The sequence below is a fragment of the Podarcis filfolensis genome (assembly GCF_964270895.1).
Source record: "Podarcis filfolensis genome assembly, chromosome: 8".
Taxonomy (NCBI): Eukaryota; Metazoa; Chordata; class Lepidosauria; order Squamata; family Lacertidae; genus Podarcis; species Podarcis filfolensis.
In genome coordinates, this window is record NC_139611.1 from 25048193 (window position 1) to 25073349 (window position 25157).

Here is a 25157-nt window from a genome sequence, read left to right on the forward strand (position 1 = left end):
CTTGCTGATCTGCAAGAGGGATTCTAGCACGTACGGGAACTTTAGGTCTGCACAATTAAAAGTGAGTCAAAGCACAACAAATCTACTGTTTCTAAACAAAAAACAAAAGGGCTTTGTGAAGTTTGGAAATGCATCCGGGAATGCACTGAAAAGTATAGCAAGTGAAGGATTAGCAGGAAGTTGTGCAAACACCCTGCAAGAGAATGAGTGCAAGATGAATGCTGATTGTGGTGTAGCTGTCCCGTAGACAATCTGGAGAAATAGTCAATGAGAGCCAGGCATAGTCTGACCGCTGTGTGAGCTTTGTGCAAGCAAATCAGGCTGAATGCTCAATCCACAGGAAGACACACTCTGGCAGCGTCTCTCCAGGGTTTGAGGCTCAGGGGTCTCTCTCAGCCCTACCCAGAGATGCTATTGGGGACCTTTTGCATGCCAAACAGATGCTACCGCCTTTTCCTGGCTCTTCCTCTGACTCTTTGCATCTTTTATTCCTGCAACTTCACCCATTCACTCATGTGTGTTGATTCTTTTTTAAACACACTACCCAGAACTCCCCACTCCAAAGCGATCTTAATGGGATTATACAGGTCTATTGCACAGAAGTTCCTTTTCATTCAGTGTTTTAAAGACGTGTTGCTTTCACAGTAAGACACCGTGCAAAAGTCAACTTGGAGTCCCCAGCGAGTACGACTGCCTCAGGTCTGCGTTTTCGTACAAACACACGGTTGCACGTGCAAACCATCACACAGGATGTCACATCGATGTGTACACTCACATCAGGGGTCCGAGGCAATGCGTCGCTCAATCGCTCATGTGCATTTGTGGTTTCGAGCTATTTATTTCCGTTCGGCAAGATTGAACAGTGGCAAATTTGTAGGTGGGATGGCAGGGGAGGCAGCCATTACGAGTGACTGCTTTATATTCCAAGGATATTGGGTTGTATCAGAGTAGGCCTACTGGAGTTAATGGAAAGGACAAACTTAGGTGCATTCATTTTTGTGGGTTTTCTCTGAGTAGAACTTATTTGGATACAACCCCTCTCCTTCTTCAATCAAAACGTAAGTGTGAGTGATGTATTTATCTCTGGGGTGCCTTTCAAAACCCGTGATTGCAAATTGCAAACATGCTTTCCAGTTGTTTTTAAACAACAGTGACAAAGCAACCTGAGGAGACTGCAACTAAACATTAGGATGTCCTAATTTGGGTGGGGGGGAAAGCAGGCTAGAAATAAATAGAAGAAGAGGAGGAGGAGGAGGAGGAGCTTTCTGGTGGTAAGAACCATTCAGCAGTGGAAGGTGTTGGACTCTCCTTCCTTGGGCGTTTTCAAGCAGAGGTTGGATGGCCGTCTGCCAGAGATTCTTTAGCTGTGATTCCTGCATTGCAGGAGGTTGGACTGGATGACCCTTGGTGTCCCTTCCACCTCTCCAATTCTATGATCCTGTGAGTTCTTCCCATGTCTCCCACCTGGTAGTTCTCAAAACCACCCACCTGTCTCTTCCAGCCATGAAAGCTGATCGGAAGCGTTTGAAGGGGGAGAAGACTGACCTGGTGAGTCAGATGCAGCAGCTCTACGCCACCCTGGAAAGCCGGGAAGAGCAGCTACGGGACTTCATCAGGAACTACGAGCAGCACAGAAAAGTAAGGATGGATGCCTGGGTGGTGGTGGAGATTTGACATGGCTGAGAGTGTTGGCCGTGGAAAAGGATGCTTGTGTAGAATGGGCCCGTTGATGGTCTGAGGAAAGTCCCAAGAGCCGGATGGAGCGGTCTGGAGGCCAACATTTGGCTGATGGGCCTGAGGTTTTCCACTCCTGTTTTAGGGCAATAAGGAGTGATAATAACCAGTCCTTTGAATTGAGCCCAGAATCAGATAAGCAGCCAGTGCAATTGAAGTCACTGGATGTTCTATCTTATTTTTAGCTCTTTGGCTTGTTCACCTGTCTTTCACAGGTGGCTGCCATATTCTCAGCCTGACCACTGGTCCATTAGCTCAGCGTTGTCTACCCTAACTGGCAGCACCTCTCCAGGGTTTTAGGCAGAAGTTCCAGGCATTGAACCTCTTTTGCCCCGTACAGGGGCTTACTTTGGGGGTGGGGTGAGTTGGAAAGGGAAAGAAGGAGTATCGGAATTATACCGCATGCTCAGGTGGCAGCTACCACTGCTGGCCAGTGGCATCTCCTTCACCCCATACTGGGCCTAGATGTGGGAGGGGAGACACATCAAGAATGTCCCTGGCAAGCTGAGCCCACCTCTGCCCACCAACCAGCCACAGGTGCATCCTTTGCCCAGTGCTGGGGCTTGCTTTTTACAAAGGAGTTGGGGAGGGAAGAAAGGAACGGTGGGAATATCTTCACACACTCCAGCTGCAGGGATATTTGAGGTTTCCACATCCTTTAGCTCTCTCATATGAGGCAGCTGAGGAATGGAAGAGCAAGAGGTTTGAATACAGCGAGAAAGGAGGGAGACTGAAAGGGGGAGAAGTAGCTGTTTTAAACAACAGCAGAAGTTTGAGCAACGCAGGGGTGGAGAAACACTCAGAGGGGAGGAAAGTGGTGGTTTCAATCGATGGCAGAAGTTTGAGAGATGGAAAGACACTGAGGGGAAAGTGGCAATTTAAAACAAGGTTTGAGGGGAGAAAATGTATTTAATCAACATCCGAAGTTTGAGTAAAACAGGTGGTGAGATAGTGAGGGGGAAGTGGCAATTTAAAACATGGTTTGACTATAGCGAAAAAGGAGTTGGAGAAAGATCTGGTGGTAGCTATTGAGTGCTCATTTTTGTGTCGTAATTATCTTTGCTGTTTCTCTTCCTTAAAACTTTAGGAATATCCATCCCTGTTTTATTCAAACCTCTGCCATTGTTTAAAACTGCAATTTTCTTCTCAGTGTCCTACCACCCCTGCTTTACTCAGACTTCTGCCATTGTTTTAAACCACCACTCCCCCCCCCCCCGCCCACTTTACAGGGAAACTATCACACAAAGAAAAGTCCTTTCTTCACCTTTTCTTAACCACCCACCAGTCCCTCCTTTATCTTCCTGCCCTCTTTGCCTTCCCTTGTCCCTGCATTTAGTACCTTGGGAAACAGCCAATGAAAGCAGTTCAAAATGGCAAATTAGTGCAAATACAGTCTAAAGAAATAACTCAAAGTAATAAATCATCTGTAAAATATTAAACATTTTTATTTTCATTACGTACTTTTATTTTTATTAGCAACTTTTAAATTAAAAGCTCATCATAAATTCAGTAGAGAAGGGGAAGGGGCACAGGGAGAAGGGAGGGGTGGGAGAAACATTTTACAATGTGTGAGTACTAATACTTATACTAATGCTAATTACTAACTGTAATTACTAATCACAGTTGCTGATGTTATGGCAGGGGTCTCCAATGTGGCAACCAGGCAGAAGTCTGCCTACCAGAACCTCCTCTGGCACCAGAAAAAGGAGAATGGAATAAATATCCCCTCAAAAATCCACAATTTATGAGAGACTGGTTGCTCTTCCTGGCTCAGCCTCTTCTACATTGAATGCTCCCTCTTAAAACATGCCCACATTTCATTAGATGCCAGGATTGGACATTCACCTTCACACCCAGTCTGGAGAGACTACAAGAGCTTCTCTCTGTGATTGAGCACAATAGATGTACAGTGGCACCTCGGGTTAAATACGCTTCAGGTTACAGACTTCGCTAACCCAGAAATAGTACCTCAGGTTAAGAACTTTACTTCAGGATGAGAACAGAAATTGTGCACCTGTGGTGCGGCGGCAGTGGGAGGCCCCATTAGCTAAAGTGGTACCTCGGGTTAAGAACAGTTTCAGGTTAAGAATGGACCTCCAGAACGAATTGAGTTCTTAACCCAAGGTACCACTATACTTTTTTTCCTCATCCATGGGGCAACTGATGGGTGCCATGCCTGTACTTTTTTGTGTCCCTGCCTCTTTTTTTGCTCTTGTTGATGTGGCTGCCGCTTGCCACACCCCCTCCCACAGCCATTTTGCGCCTTCCTCAACATGTTGAATGTGCCCACTGACTCCCCCCCTCAGGTTGATAAGGATGGGGAGGAGATCAGAGATGGGAGGAGGGTAGGAAAGCAGCTTAACAGCCACCCAGCCTCCCTGCTTTGCGTCCGTATTCTGACTCTCACCCCAACTGCAGGAAAGCGAAGATGCGGTCAAAGCTCTTGCGAAAGAGAAAGATCTGCTGGAGCGGGAGAAGTGGGAGTTACGCCGGCAAGCCAAAGACGCCACGGACCACGCCAGTGCTCTTCGGTCGCAGCTGGACCTGAAAGACAACCGAATGAAGGAACTGGAAGCTGAGCTAGCCATGGTGAGTGTCCCTGCGCCCGCAGGCCTTCAAGGTCTCTCCAGAGGGCTTTCCCCCCAAACTCCACATTTCTTGTTCCCAGCCAGACAACGTTGTCACCCTTCCCAGCTCCCATACTCCATGTGAGAAAGCACACGCTAGCTATTTGTCACACTCGGCATCCACCACGTTGGCAGTTTTCGTCAGGAGACGACACAGATCCATCTACCATCTGGGGAAACCCAGCCAGATGGGTGGGGTATAAATAATAAATTATTATAAATTATTACTACCCTCTGCATAAACTTTGTGCCAGCAAATCAGGATGAGTGCTCAGTCTGGAGCACTCTGGGTACTCTGTAGGGGCCATCTGCCCAGTCTTCATTGACCTTCCATTCTGATTTGTTTACAGGGCAGTTATACAACACTGAGCATTCATCTTGTACTCATCCTGATTCCCTTATGCCAGGCTTCCTCAGCCTCGGCCCTCCAGATGTTTTTGGCCTACAACTCCCATGATCCCTAGCTAGCAGGACCAGCGGTCAGGGGTGATGGGAATTGTAGTCTCAAAACATTTGGAGGGCCGAGGTTGAGGAAGCCTGGCTTACATAGTGTTTGAATGTTTTCCTGTTACATACATTCCCTCTGCACTTTCCAATGCATTTTCTAACCATTTCTTTTTTTAAAGTGGCTTTCTTGTGCACGGGTGACAGAGCACTTCGGTCCACTTTAATTGCGCAAGCCTTAAAGTTCCACTCTGTGCTTGTGTACACATCACCGCCTACAAATACTGATGGTTGGGGGGGCGCCCAGTAATAATTGGTGCAAACCATAACTGGCACCCCAGACACAAGAGAAGTCCATTGGGAGGGAAGGGCTTATGTGTTAGAGGCCTCCAACTAAGGGCTTATCCACACTTAGTTTTTACCCCACTCTTTCCAGGTCTATGCTTAAAAGCTCAATGTCTGAGCATATCATCATCGTTTGCCCTTGAGCTTTCCCTGTGAGAACCTGCTCTTTGACGCTCTCTTAGAGCATATGTCAATTCAAGTTTTCCATGGGTTGTTGTTTGCTCTGATTGAGCTTTAAAGAATGAGATTTCACAGAAAAAGCTCTGGAGAAAAGAAGGGGGGAAAGGTTGCTTGGACACAGAGCTTTAAAGTGTTGACCATGCCTGGAAAGAGCAGAGGAACAGTAAGTGTCAATGAGCCCACTTTGCATTCACACAGTGGTTTATTCCATTTCCCCGATGTTGCCCTGTTAATTTATGCATTATATCAGAGCTTTTACATGGCATAAAAGCCACTTTCGGAAAACTAATGGAACATGGCGCATGCTTAGCATTCATTCCTGTGTTATTTAATTCCAGAAATAATCCATTTACAGTTCCCTTAACCCAGAAAATCACAGGAATAAGTGATGCAAGCATATACAGTTTTTTCCTGCCATTTTCATGGAGGAATTGGAGCAAGGCAGACAGAAAGAGTGAGGGAGAAGCAACAATGTCCAATGACGTTTGTTGTTGTGTCACACCACACCCACTGGTGTGAATGAAATGTAGCACAACGTGCCGGCATATCGGTCCAACAGCCACAGTTTCATATCACAACTGGTACCACAGTGCAAAAGGAATATTAGAAAACAGAACAGAAGCACTAGAATCACAGTCGGGAAAACTAACGCAGTATTGCCCACACCTGAATGCACCCTCAGCTATGCTCTGAGAAGCCCCACTGAAATGAATGAAACACCTAGGTTAGCATCAGGGACTGGTTGGACACAGAGGAATGGTGGGAGGAACTAGCTGGGGAACCCCCAAAGGAAAAAGCTCAGAGCCAGGGGATTGGTGGTGGGCAGAGAGAGAAGACTAGGAAGAGGAGATGTCAGAAGCTGAAGAGGTAACAGGGCTTGGTGAGCAGGGAGAGTTTGTAGCAGAGAGAAGTCCAGGAACGGAAGCTGAAGCTGAAGCAGGTGAGGGAGGCAGGAAGCAGAGATGTATCAGGCTAGTGAAGAGTCACTGGTGTCTCCCCCTCCTGCTGGTCTCCCAGAACCAGGAGAGAGATGAAGAGGGCAGTGGAGAAGTTAGCTTCATGCAGGCACCATCTCAGATTGCTTAGGAAAACCCCTGAAGAGGAGAAGACTTAGGCAGCTGTGGGAAGGTGGGGACCTTCAGTCTCAGCAACTGCTTTGCGGGGACAAAATATGCCAAATATGTGTTGCTGTGCTCATTAGGCCTGACACTCCTGTGCTGATCCTGTTTTTGCTAACAAAGAGTTAACTCAACTTACTCCCTGTGATTTACTGCTGGCTCACTTCCCGTGGACTGCAAAGGGTTTACCCCTGAATTGGGGCTAAGCACTGATGGCAACCCTGTGTGTCTCCTGCTGCTTCTCTCAGGCAAAACAGTCCTTAGCAACGCTGACCAAGGATGTACCCAAGCGGCATTCTTTAGCCATGCCCGGGGAGACGGTGCTCAATGGAAATCAGGAATGGGTGATGCAGGCCGACCTCCCGCTGACGGCTGCCATCCGACAGAGCCAGCAGACGCTGTACCATGCCCACCCCCAGCAAACGGTAGACCGTCAAGGTGAGTTTGCTCCCCTGTCTCTACCCGTGACCCACTCCACCAACACCACCCCTCCCCGGTTCTCTTCTCAAAGGTGGCACAGGCGATATGATGCAATATGATACAATACGAAATGATAATCTTTATTGTCATTGTCCCATACAGAACAACAAAATTGAAGAAACTACATCAGACATTCAAAAACCAACAAGCCTGCTATCCCAACTATCCCAGCCTGGTTAGCCCCTAAAAACTCTGATACCCCATAACTGAATACAATATACTCGCATAGAGACTACCTTACACTGCGTTTAAAACCAAAATCGCATTTGGATAGAAACTGTTTCTCAGGCGGCTAGTCCTAGTCTTTATAATCCTGTACCTTCTTCCAGAAGGCAGAAGCTGAAAGAGATCATTTCCGGGGTGCGCACTATCCTGCGCTATCTCTGCAGCTTTCTTATGGCACCTGGAAGCATAGATTTGATCCAAGGTGGGAAGAGTGCACCCAATTATTCTCTCCGCAGTCTTTAAAACCATAGACAGCATTGTTTTTTTCCCTGACCATGCAGCTCCCAAACCACACACACAGACCGTAAGTTAATACACTCTCAACGGTACAATGGTAAAATGCCATCAACAGGTCCTTTGAGAGATTATTTTTCCGGAGGATTCTCAGAAAATATAACCTCTGCTGTGCTCTCTTCCATACTTTCTCATTTCTCCAGCCCTGTGAGGTACTTATAGGTGTGGCAGGGAGGAGGAGAGAGGCTAAACCCCACTTCACCCAATGAGATTTGCAGCAGAGCAGGGATCTGAAGCTGGGTCCAGCAGGGGCGTGACCTCCTACGCCCATCTGGTTGAATTTTACATGGCACGCCCATAGGACTGGTGGTGCCATCCAGGAAGGACTTTGGCAGAGGTGACCAGGGCCCCACTCAGCAGAATGTGCAGGAGGGCCCCCAGCAAGGTTGGCTAGTCACATGTCAGGGATTAGGCAGAGGAGGAGGTGGAATGGTGGAGACTGCCTCCCCATCTTGACCCTTCCAGAGAGGAGGAAGAGGGAGACAGTATTATAGATTTACAACAGGGGTTTGAGGGAGGTTACAGCTCAGAGGCAGATAAGGGGGAAAGTTGGGAAATAATGGGAGAGGAGGAGGGAGAGGCAGAAGTGGAGTGACAGCTGACTGGCACGCTGTCATTAGAAAGCATTCCAGACCCACCATCTTCTAAAAGTAGGAGAGCAAAGAGCTTGAAGATAGAGGGCACTTAGCAGCACCCGTCAAGGAGGTGATGATGATGAATGAGGAAGTGGGAGAGACGGAGGGGTGGAGATTCACTCAGGACAATACCATTATCCAAGAAGCTGGGTTCTATAGCAGAGGTCAGCAAACTTTTTCAGCAGGGGGCTGGTCCACTGTCCCTCAGACCTTGTGGGGGCTAGACTATATTTTTAAAAAAAGAAAATGAACGAATTCCTATGCCCAAGTATAAGCCAGAGATACATTTTAAATAAAAGCACACATTCTACTCATGTAAAAACATGCTAATTCCTGGACCATCTGTGGGCAGGATTTAGAAGGCGACTCGGCCAGATCCGGGGCCCCGGCCTTAGTTTGCCTACCCATGTTCTATAGCCTCTCTCTGTAAAGACTGAAATAAAAAAGGACTGTAAGAACCTTTTCCTTGTCTTTATACCTTCCTGGGCAACCAGCGGGGAGCCGCTGACAGCATCCTGACATCATATTTGGAAAGCAATGAAATAAGACATACTATCATCTGAGCAAGGGAGGGGAAGGGCGTGTGAACATTAAGTACAGAGTCAAATATTACTTAACTGCACCACTGTATAGGCTCCCCATTTAAAGAGCACCATGCAAAAGTCCACCCACTATATAAAGCACAGCTCAGGAGTAGGGTATTTTGCTTTGCATGCAGAAGGTTCCATGGCATCTTGAGGTAGGGATGGGAGAGAACCCTAGAGAACTGTAGTATAGACCACCCCCTAGAGTCAAATCAAGACAAGCATTTCAAATACTGGAAGGTCAGAGAGACCTCAAGGCCCTTTATTGGCAGACCCCGTCATTACTGGGCACGGAATCATTTGGCTAAGATTGGGGGGTGTCTGGAAATGGGCCTTGTGGTTTCCAGTAAGGGTCCCTCTAGCATTCTCACCATCGTTCAGTTTATTAGGTTGAATTCCCTGCTGCCTGTGCCACTGGGGTCACTTGTCAAACTGTAGGCCGGATGCCCCACATCTGTATGCCCTTCCAGAAGTTGCTGGAATGCAGACCCCATCCTCCCTGACCATTAGCCAGGCTGGTTGTGGCTGACAGAAGTCAAACTCCCAACATTCAGAAAGCCACAGGTCCCACATCCCTGCAACCAAGTTGGAGCTATCCAAGGTCCTGAAATGCCAAGCCTGCTTGAGCATTTCACCTGTGCAGAAAACCCCAGTCCTGGAAGGCAGGTGATCCCATAGAGCCAATTCAGTGCCTTGAGCTTCCTTGAGCCCCAAGGAAGCTTCCGCCCGCAGCAAATACGGCGGAGACTCACCTGCCCCTCTCCGATGCTTGCCTTTCAGCGGTCCGCGTGAGCCCGTGTCATTCCCGACAGCCTTCCATCATCTCTGATGCGTCGGCAGCAGAAGGCGACCGGTCGTCCACGCCGAGCGACATCAACTCCCCGCGGCACCGAACACACTCCCTCTGCAATGTAAGGCGCCTCTGCAGGTCATTGGATGTTCCTAACACGGTTCTAACACACTTGCTTGCCTTGTTCGCTTGTGCCCGAGCCGACTCCTGTGGTCGGATGCTTTGCTGCTGCTGCTGCTGCTTTTTAATGATGGCTATGTTCTCCTTCCACCAGTCAGAGACTGTATGGCCCTGAATTCCAGTTCTTGGGGATCCCATGTGGGGGAAAGCTGCCATTGCACTCAGATCCTTTGTGCAGGCTTCCCTTTGGTGCCTCTGATTGGTCACTGTGAGAGCAAAATGGACTAGATAGGTCTTTGGTCTCACTCAGGTGCTCCCTTCGTATTTTGGTGCATACAATAAATAAATAAATAAGGGCAAATGCAATCTGCAATGGAATATTGAAGTATATCCCTTTCCCATAAGACAAATGTTCCTGTTCAGGGCTCCAGTCTCCTTGGAACAAGGAGTTACGATTTATATGGGTCAGGGTTGAGGGAGAGCATATCTAACATTTTCCTTTGCTGTGCTCAAGTTTGGGGGCTGGCTGTTGGGGAGGGAGCAGATTTTGGAGGGCGGGAAATGCATCCCCTTTCGTCTTTCCTTCCTCCTGAAACAACCCTTTGCATTTCAGGAATGAGTTCATGTCCCCGGCATGCAACCCTCTAGACTATAGCCCTCCCTGTTTGAGGGTTTAGCAGACCAATTAAATCCTCTTTCCTCCCTTCCCACCTCAACATTTCGTATGTCCCAGAAGTTTACAGGTTCAGGTCAGGCCGTTTCAAGGTTCCTTTACGTTTCATTTTCTTTTTTGAACATAAAACGTACCTAAGGAATTCTCTGAGCGTATAGAAAACCACCGCCTTATGTTTGTGGCGAGGCCTTTTCACTTACACCCCTGTAGGCACACAACCACCCCGTTTTGGTTTTTTGAAGGAATTGTTGTGCCAATGTTGGTTGTAAAACTTTTTGTTGTAAACTTCCTCAGGAGTCTAAGTTCATCGAAATACAGTGTGCTTTTATTTATTTATTTTAAATGGCTCCTTCCAAAAGAGATAAAAGGGTGGCACCCTTTTGGTAATGATCCCACCCAATGTTCGCTTAGGGTCCTCACCCTTTGCCCTATCCTATTGCCCAAGATGTCTCTCCATCCACTCGCAGAAGCTGTCATTTTCCCTGCAGATGAAAACGTACAAGGTAACCTCATTGTTGAATGTTGCACATCACAGTCAAAAGTGAAGGCTGTATTGACTCCAGGGTTAGTCCTACTCAGAGCAGACTCATTGAAAATGATGGGTGTAACTAACTTAGGCCAATTCATTTCAGTGGGTCTACTCTGAGTAGGACTTAATTGGACACAGCCCGTAACATCTCCAGATGGTAGGGAGGTCATTACAACATTTTTTTCCCTTTCTTTTTTTTTATTGGTTTTCACATATTACTTTACAATACAGATGTACCAAAGCCAACACCATTTCCTCCCCATCCCCCCATACATTTACATTTCTATTCCTCAATCCATCATATTATTCTTTTCTCCTTCCTCCCACTTCCCTCCACCCCCACTCAATTTCCTCCACATTATACAATTTACAGTAATCTTTGCATTCTACAACCTTCTCAAATCATCTATATATTCTTACTATCTTTCCTTACTAATTTTTCTTCCATCCAGCACTTCACATTTTAATCTAGGCATATTAGCATATCTTTTTTGAGCAATATTTTGCCATATATTCATCAAAACGTTTCCACTCCTTTTTTTAATTTTTGATTTGAATAAGAAGTCCGTCGAATTACAACATGTATTGACCTGTTGATCAGATTGCTAAGTGGTTATCGAGGGGGAAATGATGAACCCACCACCCAATGAAATATTGCTATTAAGGATCTGGAATATAGTTTATATGACTACCTTTCTTGCCCTCCTCTGAACCCATTGATGGGTCTTCCCCTATGGATCTCCTGCCTGCCGTCTAGTTGTGCCCTGACACTGAATCTCATTTGTGCTTTTGTTTTCCATTTGACCGCATTCCAGCTTTCAGAGACGAGAGGTACACAAAGGTGGTTGGTCCCCTTTGGGAATGGGACAGGGAGACTCACAGTAGGTGCCAGAGCCAAAGACAGACAGAGCCAGCTAATTCTAGAACTTCCTATTAGCTCTGGCTGGCTGTGTGTGTTTCAACGGAATGACAATATTTTGACATGAACCATCTGCTTACTACCATCTGCCCCACTAGACTTTCTTACCCTTCCCAAATGAGTTCTCAGAGGAATTTAGATCTTTGTGGAACCACCTGGTGATGCCAAGTTGATGGTAGTGGTGTCTGGCGCCCCTTGGGACTGGTGGGGCAGAAAACCCAACAGCAGGTGGAGCCAATAAGAGGCTGAACCAGCTATTTCTAGTTCTGTCCCCATCTTCTACAAAGCAACATTGAGACTAAAGGGGAGGAGGCAGACGTGCATCGTTGCCCCACTAGATTGCTCTTGCGTAAGAAAACAGGCAAGTGAGGGCTAGCTAGAGATGGACTGAAGTTAGTGGGGCAGTGCCTCATTTGCCCATTCTCTGTGAAGGTACAGAATAAGCCGATCTTACCCCAGGGAAGAAGCCTGTGTTGAAAGGATTGTGGAACTCCTTTGAGAGCCAACCACTGCCATTCCATCATCATTTTTATTCCTCAGCCAGCCAGTGGGCTTTTCACAGCAAAGTACAACATATCTCGAATGTCAAGGTAGGAGCTGGTCAACAATAACTCACAAGGTGTCAATGAAGTTAACTCCTTATTCAAAGAAACAAAAACAGCTCAGGCCTAGTGAGCACAGCAACTCTTCCCAGTAGGTCTTGCCTCAATGAGCTGGTTGCGAGGACTGAAGGACCCCACCCTCCCACAACTCCCTAAGTTTCCTGCCCAAGTCACCTTGTCTGTCTCTGCTCCACCCTCTTCATACCTCTGTGGGTTCTGGGCAACCAGCAGGGAGGGGAGCTGGTCGCAGCAGGAGGGGGAGACCCCCTGGCTTCTTCAGCAGCCTTTTTCATCTCTGTCTCTTGTCTCCTCTCCTCTCCAGCCTCTGATTCTGATTCTAAACTGTTCTCTGCCACAGCCTCTTCCTGCCCACTAAAGCCTGTTCCCTGCTCAGTAAATCCTGTTCTAACACCACCTTCTCCCAGTCTGCTACCTCTTCTCCACCACCAGTCCTCTGCATCCAGCCAGTCCATTGGGGAAAGGTGCCAGGCACGCTTCGGCAATGGGCATTGAGCATGCCCAGGCTCCGGGCTATAATGTTCTGCTCTGTGCTAAACTGACATTTCTCTTTCTTCCGGCAGGGAGATAGTCCTGGACCAGTACAGAAAAACTTGCACAACCCAATTGTCCAGGTAAGTACCAGATCATCCTGCGTGGCCAGACATGTGTTAAACCTATTGAAAGGGACTTTTCCAGGATGTACTATAAGGGTGGGAGGAGATCCAAGGACATTAAACTCAGAGCAGGTGGGTTGCTAGGAGGCTTTACCCACCCAAGTAAGTCCTACTCAGAGTAGACCCATTGAAATTAATGAGGAAATGTCCATTAATTAAGCTGTGTCCATTGATTTCATCGGGTATACTATAAAGTTGGATACAACCCACATTGTTTACAGGGAACCCAGGTGCATCAATCTTCTTAATTTGTAGAGGGTCCGATCCGTAAACAATATACTGAACAATGTATCTGCTACTGTCAACCTCAAGGTGCGATGAGAAGGTTCTAGACTGAAGCTCCTTTCCTTATCACCTATCCATCAGTGTCAGGGGTAGTAGAGGAAATCAGTTCTCGTCTCACTTAGAGTCAAGCTTGCATAAGTTGTAGTTCCTGAAACAATGTATGGACCAAAGCAAGGCCATCCTTAGAAATTCATATTTCTTGGCAGTTCTTCAGCCAAGTAGTGAGTACATAAATGCATTTGCCAGGGTCAAATGTGCATGAAAATGCATATAGTGCTGAAAATAGTATTTTTAAAAGGATTTTTTTATTGCAACAATGTGTGTGCATTAGGCAAATGTGTATATCAGAAGAAATTCTCATTAAACTTGCGATGAATTTTCATTAGGATACTTGGGGGGGAATTCACTAAGCAACTTAGAAATGGAGAAGCAAATGTAAGAGTAGGAAAATAAGAAACCCAAATAAACAGAGTTGCCCATCTCTGACTGGCAAGCTTGCTTTCTGCTGCCCCGGAGGGTGCGACCCAAACCAATAGATTTCAAATTACAAGAAAGGTGATTCCAGCTAAACATTAGGAAGACCTTTCCGACAGTTGGAGCTGTTTGACAGTTAAACGATCTCTTTCAGGAGATGGTAGCCTCTCCTTCACTGGAGGTTTGGAGAGGTTGGATGGTCCTCTGCCAGAGATTCTTTAGCAAGGATTCTGGCATTGTGAGGGGTTGGACTGGATGACCCTTGGCTGTCCCTTTCAGCGCTATGATTCTGTGACGCTTTCCATGAAAAAACCTGCCGTCTCCTTCCTCCTCAGTCTCTAGAGGACCTCGAAGACCAAAAACGGAAAAAGAAGAAAGAGAAAATGGGCTTTGGATCCATCTCCCGCGTCTTTGCCAGAGGGAAGCAACGGAAATCGCTCGACCCCGGGCTCTTCGATGGTACCGCCCCCGATTACTATATCGAGGAGGACGCCGACTGGTGACGGCCTGCCTCTCCCGCTCCCGCTTCTGGTGTGCGTGCGTGTGTGGGAGTGTCTGTGTGCGCAAGCAAAAAAAAAAAGCCTCTAACCGAACCCAGCGGATCGTGAGCCCGTGGCCTCTAATGTAACCCGCTGTACATAAACCCCCAGCGATCCCCTGTGTGAACCCCCTGCCCCGCCCCCCATTAACTGTTGTCTATGGAGCGATGCCAGTCGTGTTGTGTGACCTTCCCTGGTTCTGTTCTGGGGTGTGCTTTCTTTTTTATTTGTTTTGTTTCTCCCTGCCCCCCGCCTCCTCCGACCCTGCTTTCCCCGCATTTCTTTTTTACTCTTCTTTTTCCTCTTCGTCCCCCCCTCCCCCTTTTTTTTACGAAACTTGAAAAACTTGAAGGACTGCTGTGTATCTGTAAATAACAACAACGACGAGGAATATTGTGCACTGTGTGCTTGTAAATGTCTCCTGTCCCCCAAAAAGCTGTTCTCTCCCCCCTCCCCCTCCCCCCTTTTTTATTGCATCCCACCCTGAGATGACGTCTGCGTCTCGTGTGTTTTTGCCAAGATGGCTGCCGAAAGGGAGAAATGGTGTGTCCTGTTCTCGTGGGGCGGACGCGCTATCTCATGGCGAGCCAGCAGTTCAGAAGTGTGTTTGCGGCAGGGATGGGCAACAGCCTTGTCTTATGGGCAAGAGATCCAGCCACCAAGTCAAGCTTGTTGGGCTAGACTGGAGAGGAAGACCACTCTGTTGCATGAAAGCTTTTTTCCCAAAATGCAAATGGCAGGTGTGGGGCCCCCAGTCTGGATTGAGACCTTGGTGTGGAATAGCTTTTTGCTCTCCTTGCAGTCCTGCTCCAATGCAAGTAGGAGATGCCAGACACTGATTTGGATTGGGTCCACAGCAAGCAGGTGGGGGTGATGAATTGAATCCCAAACCCCTCCCACCAGGGTTCTGGTCCAGCCTGCAGACACCACCTCCCATTCTTGTAATGGTTGGATATGTGGATGGCGTCCCCTCTGCTCTGATCACTTTTGAAACCTCCTACTGAATTTAAGCCAAGGGGTTGTATCCCTACTCAGAGGAGACCTGTTGAGATTAAGGGACCTAACAGAGTCATGTCCATTAATTTCCATGGTCTGCTTTGAGTAGGTGTTATACTGAATGGCATCCCTAAGGTAAAGGGAATTTCTGTGCTGCCATATGGAGTTCCCTAAGACTGGAGAGGTTGGCCATCCCTGCTCTTGCACAATCGTATCGCCAGAGAAATCTCACCGTGAGGCAAGGAGTCCCTGTCGGCAATAGGTTGCCTCCTCTTATAAATATGTCGCTCTTGAGGTGGTGAAACCAGGGCTGTACCTATAGGAAGAGAGGCTGTGAGGACCAGCCCCACTTTCAGAATACTGGAGGACGCGTCCCAGTGCTATTTTTCTAGAAAAAGAGGTGCCGGAGCTCACCATGAAATTCTCCAATGGCGCAATGGCGCCCACCTGAGAGGTGCTGCAGCTGAGCTCCAGTGAGCTCCAGCTGAAAACAAGACCCTGCCACTTCCTAAATGTGCAGTGTTAGTTTTTAAAATGTACGTTTCTAGTCCTTTTAGTTGTGAAGATATCAGGGAAACCAGGAAGAAGAGGTGCTATCCTGTCGCTCACTGCAGACATTGCTGCCTTCCAGTGAAAGCAAAGAGATGGTAAAGGTAAAGGTACCCCTGACCATTGGGTCCAGTCATGGCCGACTCTGGGGTTGCAGCGCTCATCTCGCTTCATTGGCCTAGGGAGCTGGCGTACAGCTTCCAGGTCATGTGGCCATCATGGCTAAGCCGCTTCTGGCGAACCAGAGCAGTGCACGGAAACGCCGTTTACCTTCCCGCCAGAGCGGTACCTATTTATCTACTTGCACTTTGACGTGCTTTCGAACTGCTAGGTTGGCAGGAGCAGGGACCGAGCAACGGGAGCTCACCCTGTCGCGGGGATTTCAGCCAACAAATCTTAAGTGGAGAGGGGGGAAAGAGAGAGAGAGAGAAAGTTAAGGCTGCCATCTTGTTCCTGGGAATATTTCCTGTTGAACTCAGTGGGGCTTACTTCTAAGTAAACTATGCTGTATCTGTTTGTTTTCTAAAACGGACTGTGATTAAATAGCAGGTATCCCCAACCTGTGGCCCTCCAGATGTTTGGGGACTACAACTCCCATGATACCTAGCTAACAGGACAAGTGGACAGGGATGATGGGAATTGTAGTCCTAAACATCTGGAGGGTCAAAGGTTGGGGATGCCTGACATAGACATATCTGTAGGATTGAGGGAGAAAATCAGTCTCATTCACATTTAAAGACAGACTTCTCTAATTCACAATTCCTGAAACAGTAGGGAACCTAAGCCCAGCCGCTTTGCAAAATTCACACTTGTCTGAATTTTGCAATGTGGCTCTCTGGCCAAATAATGCATACAAAAATGCACTAACCAGGGTAAAATGTGCATTGAAAGGCATAGGTTGGTGAAGATAGCATACAAAAATGCTTTCTATTAGGGGAAATGGCTTGTAAACATGTGTACATTAGGCACAATTGAATTAAAAATGCATATATTGAAGGGGGTTATTTAAAAAATCACAAACTGGTATAGAAATATAGAGGACTGAATTTAAGATTGGAAAAATTAGAAACTGAAATTAGAAACCCTAATTAGCAGAATATGTAGGCATTTCTGGTTGTTCTGGGCTAATCTCACGCATCTGCTTAGGTCCACCACAACTACTACAAAATGCTTGCGTGAAAGCTCTGGGTTATATCCAGCTAAGTTCTCCTCAGGGTTGACCCATTCAAATTCATGGCCTTAAGCTGGCAATGTTCATTAATTTCAGTGGGTCTACTCTAAGGCGGACATAGTTGGATACCCCACACTGTGTCCTTTCCTTTTTATCTGTAACTGAAAACCACCACACAGAGGTGCATTTGTAGGAGGAAGTAACAAGCAAAATGGTTATAAAGACGGACAGCATCACTGTGAGCTTTTTCTGCGAGCGATTGTGCAAAGATACCCTCTGGACCTTTCTTTTCTTTTGCATGTGACAGACATGATCCTTCAGCCCACAGTGGGCTTCTGAGCCAGACTTGTGGCAAACGAAACATTTATGCTGCAGTTCATAAGTGACCATATTCTTACTTGTGGTCAGAGTGCAAAGGGGAGTGGGCTTTGGGTGCAAAGCCACCCCCAATTCCAAAAATAAAAGACCCCAAACCCCAGTAAGATGACCTCTTCCAGGCCAGAATACCTGGAAATCATATGGATGTAAAGTGCTCGCTCTTGCTTATCTTCCTAATTTTTCTATTTTGTTTTTTAATGCATACTCATCTGGAATAATTCCTTAACCCTCTTTTTTCTCCCTATATTGTTTTAGTTTTTAATTTATTTGCACAATACAGAAGATGTATTCTAACTAAATTATTACATAAATATTGGAATTTATATTTTTCCACGTTGGGTGGGGGTTTTGGACGGGTGCTGTTTCTACTTCCCTGCTCTCTGGGAGTTGAATTTGCAGAGCTGAAGTATGATGGATTTGATGCCAAGAGAACAAATGTTAGTTTCCCCCATTTTCCTTCTCCCTGCCTCCATCCACCACCCCCCCCCTCCTCTCCCTGACTCTCTGCCGGAACACCCAACCAAAATGCCAAATGTGCATTTCTGTCAGTTCAGGTCACTTTCTGGTTAACTCACATCAGCTGCTGCCGCTGCTCAGAGCAGCACAGTGATGCGATATTATTACTTATTTCCCTAGATAGTTTGTCATGGATTGTGAGTGACTGAAGTTCAGGCCTTGCAAGAACATCCAAAGCTGCTTTGAACTCTGTCTCAACCCCTTGCTTGACATTGTCATTTGTCCCCATCCCGCAGGCAAGATCAGGGATTTCACACACTGATGTTCTGAATGTGCATTCAGATCAAAAATGAGTGAACTATAATTCAGCCACAAAATGGCCAGCGTCTTCCTTGGATTTCAAATGTCAAGGAGACTTCAGCGAGAAAAGGCAAGTGAAAAATGGACTTGAAGTTGCTTCTGTAGGACCAAGGTATGGAAGCAAGCAATGGCCCATTGTCTAAGGTGATATTTTATGTCAACAAAAATCTATCGCTGCTTCACACAGTTGAAAACACTGGCTTGGCCCATTGACACAACTACTGGGAATGTAGTTTTGGTTTCTTCTCTCCACCCACCAGCTCAGTTTCCACCAACAAGAGGAAACCCAAGCAAGGTGAAGAAGCATAGGCCCAGGGATCTGGAACTGCCTTGGTGCTGAGACAAGGCCAGGACCCTGATCAAGGGCAGAGATGCTGTGCAGAGTTCTGTAGCTGGCATTCAGGACCACGGATAGCAACCCTGCAGCTGAGACAGGGAGATCATGTTGTCTCAGCACTAGCCTGAAGCAACTGCCAGGGCTTTGTAGTCTGAACTGAAGTTATGGGAAAAGTCCAACCCTTGGAGTGTTGCTGATGGCCAGTTAAAGGACTAGTGCTGTTCAAGACAACTGCTGGCTTCTTAGCAGTGGGGTTTGGCATTTCGAGTACTCCTTTAGGGAAAGTCGCCTGGGTATTCTTGAGCCTCCAAGGAATCTGACCACTACTGATTAGAATCCTGTGGGAAAAGTACCTCCTTGAGTTTCAGGGGCTGGTGTGTGGACTGCGTTGCCAGCAGATATAGCCAGGAAGGATTAGGGATCCACCTCCTTCTCAGAGTTACTATTGCTTGATGACTTTACATCCAAGGACTGCTGGTCCAGAAACCATGGCACTTCTGAACTTGATCGTATTTCCTTGGTCAATTGATCATTAGCCCTTCCAGATCCTCTGGCAGAATTGGGAGAACTCTGGACCAAATTTTGTAATCCTGCAGTTGAGACAGAAGGAGCCATTTGTCTCATTTTCCTAGGGGCAATGGGCAGTAAATGCAGTTCAAAGTAAGCAAGTGTCAGGTTGGGGCGAAAAACCCTAAATTTCACATATCCACTCATAGGGTCTGAACTGGTAGTGACTGACCAGGAACGAGACCTTGGAGTCTTAGGGGATAGCCAGATGAAGGTATTGACCCAGTGTGCGGCAGCTGCAAAAAAAGTGAATTCCATGCGAGAGGTCATTAGGAAAGGAATCAAAAACAAAACTGCCCATATCATGATGCCTTTAGATAAATCTATGGTGAAGCCACACTTGAAATACTCTGTGCACCTCACCTCAAAACGAGGTGAAAGCTTTCACAAAAGGGCAAACAAAACAGATCAAGGGTTATAACATTTGGGGGGAGGGTTAGTTTCAGGAAAGGATGACCAAGAAGTGACAGGATAGAAGTGTGCATGATACAGGGAAAGTGGATAGAGAAAGTTTCCCCCCGCTGTCTCATAATACTGGAACTTTTGGGCATCCAGGGAAGCCAAGTGCTGGAATATTCAGGGCAGCCAAAGAAAGCACTTCTTCAGACAGCTCATAGATAAACTATGGAACTCACTACCACCAGAGGCAATGATGGTCAACAATTTGGATGGCTTTTTAAAAAAAGGATTAGACAAATTCATGGAGGGTCAGCTTCTTCGTAGCTTCCAGCCATAGTGGCTCTGCTCCCAACTCCCAGAAGCAGTGTGTCTTTGAATGCCCATTGCTGAGAACCACAGGCTCTTATACTCAACTCCTGCTTGCTGGTCATTCCACAACCAGCTGATTGTCCATTGGCAATAGCACAGGACCGGACTTTCTTGACAACAGCAGTTACTTTCTGGGTTGCTCCCTCTTTGCATAAAGCACAAGGCAGAGATTGTGAAGATCTTCAGGTGCCTCTTTAAAGCATGTGTCATTACTCAGGTTTCCCAGGACTCTCTCTTTTACATTTTGGGGGCTGCATCTTATGCGAGTCCAGGTCAGATTGCATGCATTGAAATTAATGGGCATGGCTAACTTAGGTCCATTCATTTCATCGGGTTTACTCATAGTAAAACCTAGTTTGATATAGCCCTTGATTTTTGCTCAGGGCTCAGTTTTATTTATGATACACAGTTGTGTTTTTATCCCAGTTTTTATGTAATTTTGTTGAATTTTTGCATTTTTATCACTGAACTCTTATTTTTGCAAACTGCTTAGGGATTATTATTATTTTACTGTGCTGAGCAGTATATATTTTTTAAATTAATAATGAAAACAAACCATGGTTTTCATTCTTAGCTTGCCAACAACAAACAAACCATAGTGAAACTTCTGAACTGGGCTTGCACCTAGCGCTAATAACTATTGGTTATTAAGCCATGGTTTAGTGTTAAATGAGAAGCAGAGTTTGTTTGGTGTGTGTTTTCCCCTGGCATTTTTTCAAGGGCACCCAAGTTTCTTCACCTTATTTACTTCTACAGTACCAATGAGCATATGGTGGAGGGGCTATAGCTCAGTGGTACAGCATCTGCTTTGCAAACTGAAAGTCCCCAGTTCAGTCCTTGGCATCTGCAAGTAGGGCTAAGAGACACCCATGGCTGAAATCCTGGAGAGCCACTTCCAGTCAGTATAAAGAGTACTAATAAATATGGCCTAGTGGTATAAGAAAGCTTCCAACATTCCTGTGTGCATTGATAAATCACTGCCCAAAAAGTGGTGCAGTTGTGATCGCGTACATGATTGCATAAGGTGTTTTGTGCAGTGTTTTAGTGATGGGCGCATGTGCTCTGGCATATTGCTTGAACACCACACAAATAGAACCAGATACCCCTACACAAATAGAACCAGATACCCCTATACAAACAATTGTATCAGATTTGCTTTTTGGCAGAGATTTGTCAGTCCACAGGTGTGTATATTTACATCATTGAAACCACACACGCACAGGTCTCAACACCCACACAAAAGATCTTGACACAAGCACGAGGTTGCAATTATCACTTTTTTGCAGGGTTTATCAAATAATCAGGTGCAAATTTGCAATGCGGAGGATAGGATTCAAACAAACTGACAGCTAAACATGCCTAGCACTGTGGAATATTTAGAAATAAGAAACAGGGTTCCAAACATACACGTTCCGTGTCAGTAACAAGATGAGAAAACTAACTGCCCTGCTTTTTGGCCTCTGCAGCAGCTGCTGCACTGTTGGTGCTAAACAACCATTTCTTTGCAGGCATAAAAACAGGATTGGAGAAGGTGCAAAGGAAGATCTGCGGACCCTGAAATAGCAGTAGCTCATCAGCATGGTGCCCATTTAAGGGTGCAAGTGAGCTGCAGGGTAGAGAACTGGATCTGCCTGGCAGATCCCTCATTTCTCAGTGGCCTAATGGCCTGACAATGGTGCCAAAAGCCCAAGCAGACAACCAGCTGATTGGCAGAGTTTGCAAAGAGCCACACACCAACAGATGGTCGCTTGCAGAGTACAACGCCCAAGGCTTTTGCAAGTGCCTCCAAACCCTCTTTGGCCTAGACACTCCTTCACCATCAAATTTGGGGCATGTGGGCTTGGCCAAACATCACTTTGTGGACCAAATGAGTCCCAACAGGCCTGATTAGCCCTGTAGGCTGAAGGTACCCCACCATGGGCTTAAGGTCTCCATTAGGCCCTCTGTTCCAAATTTCTCGGGATCTCTGTTGCTCCCTCCTACATGAGCTGGGACACAGGCAAAGGGCTCTTCAACAGAGGGGGGCAGATTGTGGCCTACACCTAAGAGCTGGCAAATATGGTAGGGAGCTAAGTGGGTGAAACTACTGTTGGTGGCCAATACAAAATATTGATTCAAAATTCCTATTAATATTTATTTTTAGAAACTTGCTGGCCAGGGATGTTGAAATCCACACAGGAACAGCTGAGCCTGGAATCTTTCAATTTAGACTCTGCCTCCCCTTGGGGTGAAGTATTTGAAAGTCCCCTGGACTGTGGTGTCCTCCTGGGCTACAGAGTGTCTTCACCCACCTAGGCAGTTCATTGGTCCCCCTTGACCTGGTAGGGCTACAGAAGCTTCCAAGTCAAGCTTTGAATTTCCCTGGGCAGTAAAAAAAAAAAAAGGTAAAGGGCCCCTGGCAGTTAAGTCCAGTCACAGACGACTGGGGTTGCGGCTCTCATCTCGCTTTACAGGCCGAGGGAGCTGGTGTTTGTCCGCAGACAGTTTTTCCGGGTCATGTGGCTAGCATGACTAAGCCGCTTCTGGCAAACCAGAGCAGTGCACTGAAACGCCATTTACCTTCCCGCCAAAGCGGTACCTATTTATCTACTTGCACTTTGCCTGGGCAGTAGCCAGTGTCAAATATCGTAGTAAGACCTCTTTTTAACATAGATCTCCCCCATGACCTCCGCCTGCTTAGGAGTGACAGACAGCCCCCCCTCTACTCTCAGTTCAGAATTTATTGATCCAACCAAGCTTTTTTAAATTAAAAACAACTCTTCTTTAAAAATTAAGAGGTTTGGGGCCCCCCCCCAAAAAAAGCCACATTACACAGCAGAAAATATCAGGAGGATAACAGAGCTTGATCCCCTCCCTCTCTGAGCTGCCCCCAAACCCCATCCACAGGCTCCTGGGCCATGCCTCACTGCCTCGCAAACATAGGACCCAGGAAACACCCCAGCAAGGCCTTCATTCATCCTTCGCTGCCTGGACACCAGAACAGCAACACCCCTGGGGTGTGTAGATTTCCAGCAAGCAATGTCCTTTGGATTGCATCCCCCAGACTCCCTTCCATCCAGGGTGCTATAGTGAGGACACTCAGCCATGTGACTGCCTTGGGTGCAACTCTCAGGGCATGGAAACTTAAGCACGTTGTGGCTCCTTGTTGATCTGTGCGTGCCGAGAAGCTTGGTTCATTTTCTCCTCTGGAGAAAAATGGCTCTGGGGACATGGCGCTCAATTCAGGGCACTCAATTCATAGCACGAGATTGGTTTCCTTATGGACTTTGGGTCATATCTCGCTATCTCCTTGCCCCCTGCAGCTCAGCATTGCCACGGGCACACGCTCCACACACACCCCCATGCAAGGAGCACATCTCTGGCAATAAAGTTTCCCCTAGTTACACAGTGGAGTCATTTTAGCCAAGCTTGGGAGTGACTCTCAGGAGGAGACACATTTGCCTTGAAAATGTCATGTGAGAATCCAAGTTCTAACAAGGGGCTGCAGCCCTGTGGTCTTTCATCCCCTGCTTTAGAAGATGGAGACATTCCTGACGCCAAGTCAAACGCGCTGTCAGCAGAGGGGAGTCTGTTTTAAGAACAATTAATACATGAGGAGATCCTGCACTGGGCTTAAGTATTTTTATCTGATTCGTTCAGGAGTTCCTCCCCTCCCAAGGAGCTGTGTACAGTTTAGTTCTGGCCTGTGACCATTACTGCAGACATAGGTACCTCTGTTCCCTTATCCTTGTCCAAGTTTCTAGACCTTATGGTTATGGAAATAATCTCGAAAGTGTGCAACAACGGCTGATAGAATCTCAGAAGGGTTGGAAGAGATGTGCTAGGCCTCTACGCTCCTCCCGTATGAGCTGAAGCAGAATAAAATGGTGCAAGGCAAGTAAAGAAGATATGCAAACATGCTTTGGTTTGTCATTTTTATGTCTCCTTGGTTCCAGCACATACACAGGAACTCTGGAGCTGTTAACTGCCTCAGACCCGTTTTGTTGACATAAAAAAAGCCTCCGCTTCTCTCTGTCCCAGAACACAGCGATTTCCAACTCCCCTCTGCACCAGCAAGACCTCACAGGTGTTACAAATGGGCCATTGCTTCCTTCAATCGAGCATTTCTGCAACCAAATCATATTTTTTTGACAGTGTCATCAACCCAGATTTTTTCTAAATCCAGGGGGAGGGGGGAGGGATAGTGGCAGGGGTAGATCTGCCTTTCGCCCGGGCTCTTAGTAGGAATTACACCTCAGGCAAAAAAAAAAAGCTTTGGGAGGTGCTTTCAAAAGCCACCCCATCTCTTCCCTGTCCCCAAGACTTTGATTTTCCAGTTAATAGGCAGCTAACCCAACCCATCATGTTGCAAGCTTAACAAATGCCTTTTGCCACTCTTCATAGTGGAAGGCAATGGATTCTCTGGTGCTGGGCTGGCTTTTGAGAATCCCATCTTTTTGGAATGGAGGCACCTTGTCTTAAGATTGCAAGGAGGACTGCATGAAGGTTCTGCTACCTGGGGAAAGCGGAAATGGACCCTGCCAGCCAATGTTGGTATGAGCAAGGGGTATCTTACAGCTCAACTAGATATTATGTTAATGGCTACATGCATGTCCTTTGTTATGTAAAATTGCAGTTGCAGGGAAGCCAGGGGGGTGAGCAAGTGGAATTTAACCCTTTCTCAACCCCTGCCACAATCCTGACAAAAATTGCCTCTCCAAAGCTGCTGTTTATATTTCAGAAGGAAGTTCCCATTAGCCTCAAGTAAACAAGAGGCAGAACATTTCACTGTGGGTCACTTCTTTGCAATATGCTACACATTCCTTCCCTCCCCACCCCCATCCCTTCCCCCACCTTCCCTTTTAATCAGAGTTAAAAAATCCAAACAGCAAAACTTCTGGAATATATTTAGACATTTCTTCTTCTTTTTTCCATTTCAGCTTTCTTGTTTTCTCTCTTTAAAACAAAAAACTCCCCCCTTTTTCGGTTTTGTTTTGTAAATTAGGAAATAATTATTTTAAAAGCAAAACTAAGAAGGTGATTTATTTAAAAGAGAACTACTACCATAAAATAGCTTCTGAACTATGGGTAACATTAGATTTAACTTTCTTTTCTTCCCTCCCCCAACATGTGTGGGGAGAAACAATTCCTTGAAGGCATGGATGCAGATATGAAAATATTAAAAAAAAAAATACACAACAACTAAATAAAGCTTATTTTAAAGTACGTTCTGTTATATGTGACATGATTGTTTGCTACTCTTTGGATATTAGAGCCAAGACTGATGGAAGAGCTGAGAAGATGAAAGAAGAGGGTTTCATTTCT

General features: G+C 46.6%; 1 protein-coding gene across 2 annotated transcripts in view; it reads left to right on the plus strand.

The window, feature by feature from the left end:
- The window catches only part of LOC310769442 (kazrin-like), a 219015-nt gene extending 193957 nt beyond the window's left edge, over window positions 1–25058 (plus strand). For both annotated transcript variants that reach the window (XM_083628825.1, XM_083628824.1), the window contains exons 3-8: window positions 1502–1638; window positions 4153–4323; window positions 6697–6886; window positions 9447–9577; window positions 12881–12931; window positions 14068–25058. In XM_083628825.1, the coding sequence (XP_083484951.1) occupies window positions 1502–1638; window positions 4153–4323; window positions 6697–6886; window positions 9447–9577; window positions 12881–12931; window positions 14068–14235 (848 nt within the window). In that variant the 3' untranslated portion in view covers window positions 14236–25058. The remainder of the gene's footprint in view (window positions 1–1501; window positions 1639–4152; window positions 4324–6696; window positions 6887–9446; window positions 9578–12880; window positions 12932–14067) is intronic.
- Window positions 25059–25157: the final 99 nt, after the last annotated feature.